Here is an 11,279-nt window from a genome sequence, read left to right as displayed (position 1 = left end):
AATTTATCAGTGTAAGACTAGAGAGAAGGCAGCTAGTCATCACCACCCACAGCCAACTCTTGGGCTACTCTTTTACTTACGAATAGTGGGATTAACCGTCACATTATAACGCCCCCACGACTGAAAGGGCGAGCATGTTTGATGCGAAGGAAAATCGAACTTGCGACCCTCCGATTACGAGTCGAACGCATATAATATATATATATATGTGATTAAAACAGTTACGACTCATGATTATGTTTGAAAAGCCTTGTTAAACCTCACAGGCTGTAGTTAGGACTAAAATCATATCTTTCAGTTTTACTAATAAATCGCTTCCTTTAAGGTTTTCCTTCACCTTTATACAGGTATTTTAAGAATTCTCCATGTGTGTTTTTCTTATAAGGTTCTTACAGATTTGTCCACAGAAAATTATATACATTCAATAATTTTTTTCTCAGTTGTAAGTTGTAAGCAGTCACAAGTGACTTCAGACAGTTTAAGTTTATGACGTCATAAATTTATATAATATCTTACATTTTCTTCTCAGTTAAGAAACTTATAAGTTGATTGGGTTGAATTTCGTGCTAATTGTCCTTAATTTACCAATGAAATATTACAGGTAAGGCACCCACCGCCAACTCTTAGAATATACCTTTAACTGACGAATAGTAGGATTGATCGTCACGCTCCGTCGGCTGAAGGGGCGAGGATGTTTGGAAGTATGGGGATTCGAAATCGTGTAATTAACCCTGACAAAACGCTTCCTTTAATCACTAGTAAACTGTATATAAATAACGTAACACGATGATTTATGGTGTTTACACGTACAATCCACACTATAGGTCACCTTGTGTTTTCACCAAGCCTTACGTAATTTCTCACTTAATTAGCCACCCACAAAACTATAATCTACCCCCCTCCGCTTTGTACAACTCGTAAGGTTATATTCGTTTCGTTCTAAATATTTCCTGGATAAATGCTCGACATTGTTTTTATAAATGCTTCAGTGTTGTAAGCTATATTTTCAATGTTTTAACTTAAACGTTGATTAGAGAGCTCACGATGTTAAGACCGAAACGTTCATAGAAATAAGCCTAGAATATCTAGACGTTCCTAAATCATATCAATGTGGTAACTTCGATGAATATCCAGAGGGTATGCATCAGGTATAAATACAAGTTACTCAGCCAGTTACGTAGTTAAGCTATTGGTGAATCAATGAAATACCGAATAATTGATTTCAGTCGGTGGAATGCATGCAGGTTCTTCAATTTAGTTCTAGTGAAGTATTTCAACTACTGTTAGACGATATTACTTGTGTCCACTTACACGATCGATTTGCCATGAAATTGTAAGTTTATTTTTATGTCATTCGAAGTACCACTGGTAAGGTATTTCAGTCGTAAACTTAGACCTAGAAGTCACAACAAGGCACAAGCTTGTATAAACGTTAAAAAACGAACTAATTTGTGTGTGTGTGTGTGTTTTCTTATAGCAAAGCCACATCGGGCTATCTGCTGAGCCCACCGAGGGAAATCGAACCCCTGATTTTTGCGTTGTAATAGCGGGGGCCCAACTAATTTATTGTTAAAACGACCGGACTTAGAAATTATTTTCATAAAATAATATACGAAAACATGCAAAATGATAAAATACCGGGCCCGGCATGGCCAAGAAGTTAAGGCGAGTGACTCGTAATCTGAGGGCCGTGGGTTCGCATCTCGGTCGCACCAAACATGCTCGCCCTTTCAGCCGTGGAGGCGTTATGTTACGATCAATCCCACTTTTCGTTGCTAAAATAGTAGCCCAAGAGTTGGCGGTGGGTGGTGATGACTAGCTGCCTTCCCTCTAGTCTTACACTGCTAAATTAGGGACGGCTAGCACAGATAGCCCTGGAGTAGCTTTGTGCGAATTTCAAAAACAAACAAACAGAATACCGCCGACGAGGTCTTTCGCGTGATACCAGGTTGAGTACTTAATAACGGACTTAAAAATAAGACGATCTAAGTTAACCCTAATATTTTTTTTCTATTATTGATTACTTGTTTGTCACAATGTTAAAATAACAGTTTCGATTAAACTATTTCTTCACACAGCTCTTTAGCAACGAAACATGTTTAAAAATTGTAACTCAAAGGAGCATCCGAATTACCGAACAAATAATGGAGTTCTAGAAAAAAACCCACAAAAGCTAAACCTCTTCAAACTTTCAAGTTTTATTTAAAATGGAACACACACACCTACAAAGAGAAAATGTTTACATTCCAAGTGATCAGATGTTGTGACAGTTTTTAATATGAGGTCGTGCAATTGTCCACGTGAGAATGAAACTCGAGACGACGTGCACGCGAAAGTTGTTTCTGCAATTGGTTTTATTTTATCAAATCATTCAAGAAAACAAACAAGAACTTAAATAAAAAACATAAAAAAAACTTAACAATTCATAGAAATGCTATAAAAAAGAAATGTTTCCACACACGAACGTAAACCTTAAAGTGGACAAAGGTTGCTGTTACTTAGTTCATTTGAATTCCTAGCATCCTTGCAGATGGCGTTCAAAACACGCTGTACTCAAGTCACGTGACTCAAGTTTGAAACGAAAACCAATCCCCATCGAGGAATAGCTTCATGTGGTTTAAACGATAGTGAAGAAACGTTTAAATAAGTCTGTGAAATGTAAACAAATGTACAGAGTAATTCTAATGTCAGATTTGACCAATTTATCGTGTACTTTCGATAAAACAGTAATTACTGATTAACATTTAACAACGTGGTCAAGTTTTCAGTGCATCAGATGAGTACACACACACACACTCAAGTAAAAAACACGTTTGTGAATTTAAATTCACACGTCAAATTGCACTTGTTTTATCATGTCGTGGAATAAAATAGTAAAATTATACACACATGTAAAACAAATAATCATGATGATACCTGTTCCCATACACTGTAACACTGATGTGGTTAAAATAGTTTTTCTTGCTTGGTTTCCCTTAGGAACTAACGAAAGTACAGTTCGGTGTTCAGTGGACACAAACACACAGAGCTGACGCTTGTAGCAACCCGAGTTCCACTACAAGGATATATTCTCCCCTCCTCCCAAGTTGGACACGAATTCCACTTTACCTGTCTTGGCGTAATGTGACTTATATATACAGCCGCTTGTCTATCACTTAAACTATCACTTGAAGCAAAAGTCGCAGACTAGAGAGAAGTGGTCGGAAGGATACCTAAAGGAAGGTACGCGGTCTTCGCCGATGTCTTCTTCTCGAGGGAGATCCAGTAAAGAATCCAGTTCCAGAGAGTCCTTATCAAAGAAGATGTAATCTAAGGTGTGGCAGAACTCCCCTTCTTCCCGGATCTTCCAGGTGGTGTAAGGAGGTTCTTCATAGCGATTGCTGTAGTGCGCATAGGCACTATCCAGTCTTGGCTTAAGGCACGTGGTCATGGTTCTCCACACTGGTTCTGTGGATTCAGCATTAAAATCACCAGTAATTATTACTGGTCTACGGTCATAGTGTCCCTTTACCAATTCCAAAAGATCTTTTCCCTGCTCGTTCCTCAAGGTCGCAAGTAGCGCCCCCTGGCGGGCCTTCAGATGTGTAGTCGCTACGCAAAACTCGCGACTATCCATCTTCCGACGAAAGGTGCAGAGGATGACCACCTGATTGGACTGACAAGTACAAACCTCCAACACCCGGGTCTCAGTTCTGAGTAAATCAAACTTATTGGTGTTATAGAAAATGGCACAGCCGTCAGGGCCATTGTTTCCTTTAATATAGTAGCAAGGGGAGTCTGGTTTGGGAAAAAATGTTCCGGTGAAACCTAAAGCTCCAAGTGTCTTTTTGAGAAAATTAAAATGATCCACCTCCTGGAAGCACAAGATATCCGCTTTATAAAGGAGGATCTCTTCCAACATCCTCCAGCGTCGTGTTCTCCAATTCAAGGCTTCCTCTGGACAAGCCACAAAATTGTCGTGTTTCTGTCCGAGGGCTAAACAAAACGAACAATGAAAGCCATGGTCAAAGATTTATGTTAATTAAATGGTAAGGGGTTTTATGCATTCATTGATCCGTCTAAATATAATCAAAATTTGAAACCTAATTTTTAGCGAAAAGGAAGTTGCTCATTTCTATTAGCATTTTATCTTGTTAGAATTCCTTAAAATATTAATACAAAATATAGTTTGAAAACATAAATATTTATTGAGTCTTTATAGTGCTGCCCTCTGTGTTCGATCATTGTCATCATACTATTAAAGTAACCGGGATCTAATTTTAAGTTGCTAGAACGGATAAAATCAATAACAAAACTACAATAAGAGTTTCCACGAAAGGGAATTCAAGTATAACATTATTCAAAAAAAAATTCAGAACTTTAAAAACTCGTTGGTCCTCACCGGACAGACTTAGTAAACCCGTTTCCCACAGGTACCCCATCCCTCGATCGGGTTCATGGTTAACGACAATGGAAAGTTGAGTTTCTTCACCTTGAGTGATCCATATTCCCCATTTCACTTGCGGAATCCTTGGACTAAAAGCAACGCAGTAACGTAATAATCACATGTGATAGCATCACATTTTAGTTGGGGTTCGTTTGAATCATAAAACCGATAACCAAATGTTACGTAACAAACGTGCATAATAATTAATTTCTAGGTAAACAAGACTATTTATCACAAACTTTATATTGCATTGAAATCTCGAGCGAGTACACGGATTAGAAGACCTTATACAAAATGTATACACGCCAGTTTATTATTATTATTTGGAGAAATTTCGATTGTTTCTTTACGTGCTCCAGTGATCGATTTTTTTTTTCCGGTTTCTGACTTTATTATGAATTTCTGAATAAGAAACAACACTTCAGAGTTATGCTTTACTTTTCTTACAGCAAAGCCACATAGGGCTATCTGCTGAGCCCATCGAGTGGAACAAACCCCTGATTTTAGGGTTGTAAATCCGTAGACGTTGTACTAGCGGGCATTTCAGAGCTAAGCCACAGTGCTGAGGTTGGATCAAATTGATTGTTAAAGCGAGTACCATTTTGATTACAAATAAAGCAAGACATCGAGTTGCGTGGGTTTCTAGAAATCGATGAACCATTTCTGGTAGTGTGTCCACATTGATATGATTTTTAACCCCCGATTTAATTTCTTTGAGTAGACAAAAAAAAACGAGCTTGTTTCGAATTCTGAAATAGCTAAAATTGAATTTACTGAAGAGTAGGAGAGGTAAACTAACCAGACAATTATATAAATTACATTAAAAAGATAAATTTTACAACTTCAATTTATTTCTCAGAGGGAGGACCAAGGTAGTTTGTTTTTTGGATTTCGCGCAAAGCTACACGAGGGCTATCTGTGCTAGCCGTCCCTCATTTAGTAGTGTAAGACTAGAGGGAAGGCAGCTAGTCATCACCACCTACCCCCAACTCTTGAGCTACTCTTTTACCAATGCATAGTGGGATTGACCGTAAACATTATAACGACCCCACGGCTGAAAGGGCGCGAATGTTTGGTGTGACGGTGATTCGAACCCGCGACCCTCGGATTACCAGTCTAGTGCCTTAACCCACCTGGCCATGTCGGGGGGCCCCTAGGAAGTTAATTAGTTTGAGGTTTCCTGTATGTATTTTAATGATTTATCTCGCAAGATTGGCTTAGCACACTATATTTACTTACACTTATGCTTACTATATTTGGGGCTAGTGGTGTATACGGCTTACTTTTAAGATATTTATTTTAAAAAAAATTAATTAAAAACTGTCCAAGAGTAATTTTTTAATGCTAAAATAAATTGTTGATTAATTAGAACAAGTATGAACTGCTAATAAGCATAATGCACGTATTTTTTTTTTTTGCCGCGGCATATTAGCTCAAAGAACGGTTCTAAGTTGTTTTAAGTACAGACTTTCATGGCCCGTTCGACTCGTAATCTGAGAGTCGCGTTGGTAAAAGAGTAGCCCAAGAGTTGGCGGTGGGTGGTGATGACTAGCTGCCTTCCCTCTAGTCTTACACTGCTAAATTAGGGACGGCTAGCACAGATAGCCCTCGTGTAACTGTGCGAAATTCAAAAACAAACAAAGAAACTTTCATCTTATAGATCCGTTATCTCTTGACAGATTCGAGATCTAATTACAGTTTTGGACTCAGGAGGTCAAACCCTTTTGATAGTTGTATTTGACCCCGACCAAGGTCTAATAAATTAATTTATTCTAGTGTTGCTTAAAAGAATTAAGTTTTGCAACTTTTTAGCATGCCCTCTTGTTTAAACCCGATTTATTTTGGAGACTTACAACCTATCAATACACAATCAAGCTTTACAGACATGGCGTCGCTATTTAGATTACAAGTCTCCCAGTCTTAGGCGAGTTAGTCCTCTGTAGTCCTCGGGTAGATCTAGCCATACCTTTTAAGATGTTTAAAAAAACAAGAAAAATGTATTCGTACTAATACTAGTCTTAAAGACGGTAGCTTACATTGAGAGAGTATGTTCCATTGCATGACGCGAATGGCTTCTGGTTCACAAGATGGGATATCTTCTGTCCCCGCTTCCTGAGAGGAACCTGGAAGACTGTGTGAGGCCCGAAATGAACGTTTAATTAACGGAGGGAGGTGGGCCAGCTCCTCATTGCACCTGTTTAAAAGTTGTTCCCGACTTGAATGTTCTGGAACATCCAAATCATTGTCTTCTGTATCTTCGTTCAGGAACTTTTGCCCAGAAGTAAAACTGCCCATCCTGCAAACGTATACACCACCATTAGCAGCAACACACGTGCATAAATAAAGCGGTAATTCTTAGGCCATTAAATACATTAACTGTAAATAGGTGGCGCTCTTAAACAGCACTACAAAACAATAAAAGATGAAATTAATATAAACCAAAAACATTACGAAGAGATTCAAAATTAACTTTTCAGTCAGCGGTCCTCATTATCATAATTAAAACTCATAATGTATAATATCTGTGGTCATTAAATAATTATTATTGTTCAAATATTCACAAAAGGATTGCAAATAGTGGTCATAAGGGACTAGCATATATTGAAATTATTTTCAGAAGTAAATTGTCGATTACGGAAACCATGAGAACAGAGAGGTCTTTCCTGGTTATTCTTGACGTAAGTCACTAAGATAGCTATTTTGTTCAGTTTACAGAGACGGAAAGACCAACTTCAAGTCAGTGGGCTTATTTCATCTCACGCAACAAATTTTCAAGAGTAAGGGATATGAATGGGCGGTGCTTGAAGCTCTTAAGGTAAAGATATTAGTTCTGTTTAATATCACTTTGCAATTGTTAAATAAAATGGCGGAGGTTGGTACTCTTGTAGGTGGAAGGCCATATATTTCTGCAATGAGAATTTTTTTGCATTTTTATATATCTCGTAAAAGGATGAAAGTTGAGAGAGTTTTGTAGTCTAGAAACTTAGGGTGATTTGTTTCTACCCTAAGGCTTTATCTAAATATTAATGGTAACTGCCTTCCCACAACTCGCGTCAGACTGCCAAAGGCAGTGGGTGTTCGAACGTTGTGGGTTAAAGCACTCAACTTTTAAGGCTTAACTGATTCTTAGCTGCAAGCTAATTTGAGACATCGGCGTCTGGGTCTTGTGTGAAAGATGGGGTATACACCAAGCGTTTGGATGTTATGCCAACATAACTTATCTGTTACAAGTTTTAATTAGGACAACAGGGACTGGTAATGATATTTGATTTTTATATTTCTTTGCCTTACAGTTTCCAAACGTTAATTACATTTTATTTTATAACGTACACTAAAATGATAATATTCAACACTAAGCCTTGATCTTAAACTTTATAAAAAGTTTATTTTAAACTTGAGGTTTTAACTTTAAATTATTGTTCGGCTCTGAAAGAGAGCAAAGAATGTTTCGATATAAATTGTTACTTATTAAACCAACCAATGAAAACTGATGTTGTTCAGTCACTGTTATCTCTTCGTATTAAACCAACCAATGAAAACTGATGTTGTTCAGTCACTGTTATCTCTTCGTATTAAACCAACCAATGAAAACTGTTGTTGTTTAGTCACTGTTATCTCTTCGTATTAAACCAACCAATGAAAACCGTTGTTGTTTAGTCACCGTTATCTCTTCGTATTAAACCAACCAATGAAAACTGTTGTTGTTTAGTCACTGTTATCTCTTCGTATTAAACCAACCAATGAAAACTGTTGTTGTTTAGTCACCGTTATCTCTTATTATTGTTTCATATGAATGTTACTGCTGCATCCTTTATTACAATTAACTGAACCATTGTGTATAAACATACTGTTTACATAATTGAAAACAAAATCAAATCGGTGGCTTATTTTCAAAGGAAATGAAAAGTTGTACGAGATTGGTTATGACAACAATAAACAAACAAACTTCGCTTTATACGTTACTGTTTTAATAGTTAAATACAACTGAAATTAAAGTAAAGAATTAAAACTCTAAATATTCAGATTAAATAATGTAGTCGGCAAGTCCAATGGAGTGTAACAATCGTAAAGATAAACACGTCGAAAATGAAGTGTGCAGTCTTAAATTACAATAACCTAGTTAACGGAACAACAGAGATGGACACGAATGTCGATAGCACATTGCGCACCGGAAACGGTTCGTGTTCATGAACAACCTTTACGTTGCGTAGCGTACAACAATTTCAGAACAACAGTGAAACCAATTTCTGCCCCTTCCCCTGCTGGTAACTCTAAAAATACATTTCCAGTACCATCCCTGTGGTGGACACGTTGTGTGAGGTTATGGACCCCCAAATACATCTTTTTTGTTTTTAATATATGACAAGCTGTAGTCGAACTTTAAAAGACTTTTTTTTTATATAAAACATCTCATCTGAAACTCCTCTATCGTCGATTTGAGGTACTAATTAATCTAGTTTTAAGACTGACGAACTTTCACAGATGGACCCTCATCGTCACAAACTGTTATGTTTATCAGCCTCTTTATCACATTCCGTTTCGTTTGTTATTTTTCGCAGACTTCAGAAATTCGCAACAGTACCAAAGTCTCGACTCAAAAAGTACAACTCTTTCTCAGTTGGATCCTGATAAAGAAAGGCCCATCTTGCGGAAGCGCTCAGATTATAGGGTTTCGTATTTTTATCGTTAATTTTGATCTAAACCTACACAGTTTTCCTGGCACCGAGATTACATTACGTCAGGTATCCATAAACTGTGTGGCTCGCGAACGGGTCTCATGGTAACTTGGAAATTAACAGCTTTAACATTCTTTTAGCTTAACTACGTAACCCTAGTAATAAACCTCCATATTTGATTTGTCTGGCTACTTAAATTGGAGGTTAACGAGAAGAGTTCCGGTACCCCTTTCGGACACTCTCCCAACTGGAAGGTAGATATGACGGTGACGTATTACAATATTATTTGTACCCAATTTTAAAGGAATTGTTTTTATTACTATCCTAGCTCAGTTTCAACGGAGTAAAGGCTATCTGCGCTAGCCGTCCGTAAAATTAGATGTGATAAGAGTATAGAGAATGACGGATTATCTTTACTAACGAATGTATGTAGTTGTGTGTCCCATTATGACGCCCCCCCCCCACGGTTGAAAAAACGAATATGTTCGGAATGGGTTTCGATCCCTTCGTGGCCCTAATAGTTTGTGTTGTAACTTAATCAAAGGGTTTACACTATTCAATAATTAAGAGTAATAGTTATATGATAAAATGTACTGGAGTTTTATGTAGATAACAGTAATATATGTGGAAAGCCCAGTTTAGGGCTTGTTTGCAAGAGCCCGAAATATCATGGCTGAAGCTTTAAATAGTAAAAATACAAACACTTTCACAGTTGAAAGCTAACGACATGAAAGTGTGGTTAAATTTAAGATATTGTTTAGCTAACACTAACTTAGTGCTGTATACAATCATAATGCGTAACCGTACTTTCTGTGATAATACGACATATACGAAAAAGTTGTCTCCAGCATACTATAATCCAAGACTCATCCCTTATCTTACGTCACAGTGACGTATTAAAGAAGTTGGCATAACGCCAAATTTTGATCACGCGAGATGTCAGTTCTTCTTTCAAAGGGATGCTTTGAATACTCTATTCATTATAACAAGCGACATAAATGCTGTTAATTTAAGTATTCGTGTCAGTATAACATTGTTGGCACATAATCAACGCGGTCTTCGTGATGTATTAACTAAATCGGTGACAGTTCTACGTAACAGATGTCAAACTATCTCTCACGTAGAGCCACGCCTCTAACGGTGCCCCAGATCCATTTCACCTCGTTATAAAACGGATCTTATGAGACCGTGAGTAACCTAACCCATTTGTAGATTACGTCACATCAATCGTTATGAGTACAAGGGGTAAAAAACAAACAAAAAACAAAACCGGCTTACCTGACCAGGTACATCAAGAGAGACTTTGGAGGAGGCATCTTCACGTTGTGCTGAAGATCTGCCATGGTTTTACTGACAGCTTTCAAGATGTCTGGAGATGAAATGCTATTCTCTTCCCACAGTAATTCGGTCAAATCCCACGACTTCTAAGAAGAGAACCGGTCGCAAGAGTGCACGGAAAGTCTGGGCAACGTTACCTCGCAAGAAGAAACAGTGTCTGCTGTCGTGTGGTCTGGCTTTTCTTCCAAAACGTCGGGTGGAAAAAGTAAAGGTCAAAACGAAAAAGAAAAGGACAAAAACGTCGGACTGACAGTTCTCGAATAAGTAAATTTCAGCAATATCGATTCGAATGTTGGCTAGAAATGCAACCTTTCGCTGCAACTACATAAGGCGAATTTGAAAGTGGTGTTCATCAACTTAACGACACGCAATATCTGACGTTATTAAACAACAAAGGCAAGATATCTCCTTATATATCTTTCTTTCCCGATCTCCTATAACACTCCTACTCTGTACACATTCAACCAATTAAAACGGGATTTTCCCCCCATTACGTAACCCCATTGGTCAATTATACCTTAAAGAATGATACTTTTTTTCTTCGGTAGGTGTCGTTATTTCTGTGACCCTCCCTAGGTACTGACCTTGTCCTGTTTGTCGCTGTAGTCTTAATCATATCGTGAAAACACCATAGGTTCTTGGTATTGTTGTTAGCGTTTTAGGTTTATTACAGGGTAAACAATCCTTTGTATAATATTGAACTGAATGTTGAGCAATTTCTAATTATCCCAAAGTTTAAAAAGTATATAGATATATAACTTGACACGTTTTAAAACGTTATCCAGTCACTAAGTTAAAGTGAAATTCACTTCTATCAGTGTTAACGAATCCAGGAGTTC

The 11,279-nt window shown here is 37.6% G+C and overlaps 1 protein-coding gene across 1 annotated transcript; it reads right to left on the bottom strand.

Moving 5' to 3' along the window:
* Positions 1–2,180: 2,180 nt before the first annotated feature.
* On the bottom strand, positions 2,181–10,515 carry LOC143228771 (nocturnin-like). Its single transcript, XM_076460109.1, has 3 exons — positions 10,381–10,515; positions 6,463–6,722; positions 2,181–3,975 (listed from the first exon to the last, which is right to left on the bottom strand). The coding sequence occupies exons 1-3, from the start codon at positions 10,443–10,445 to the stop codon at positions 3,164–3,166; spliced, it is 1,137 nt and encodes a 378-aa protein (XP_076316224.1). The 5' UTR covers positions 10,446–10,515; the 3' UTR covers positions 2,181–3,163.
* Between the last annotated feature and the right edge of the window lie 764 nt (positions 10,516–11,279).

Source organism: Tachypleus tridentatus, chromosome 10 (assembly GCF_004210375.1).
Source record: "Tachypleus tridentatus isolate NWPU-2018 chromosome 10, ASM421037v1, whole genome shotgun sequence".
Classification (NCBI taxonomy): domain Eukaryota; kingdom Metazoa; phylum Arthropoda; class Merostomata; order Xiphosura; family Limulidae; genus Tachypleus; species Tachypleus tridentatus.
The sequence above is the reverse complement of the archived record's forward strand: the minus strand, read 5'-3'. Positions and strand labels throughout refer to the sequence as shown.

Coding starts and splice junctions, on each gene's coding strand:
- LOC143228771 (XM_076460109.1), bottom strand. CDS start 10,445: ATGGCAGATCTTCAGCACAACGTGAAGATGCCTCCTCCAAAGTCTCTC. Junction 6,723..10,380: donor CTCTTGATGTACCTGGTCAG/GTAAGCCGGTTT, acceptor ATACGTTTGCAG/GATGGGCAGTTTTACTTCTG. Junction 3,976..6,462: donor ATGGAACATACTCTCTCAAT/GTAAGCTACCGT, acceptor CGTTTTGTTTAG/CCCTCGGACAGAAACACGAC.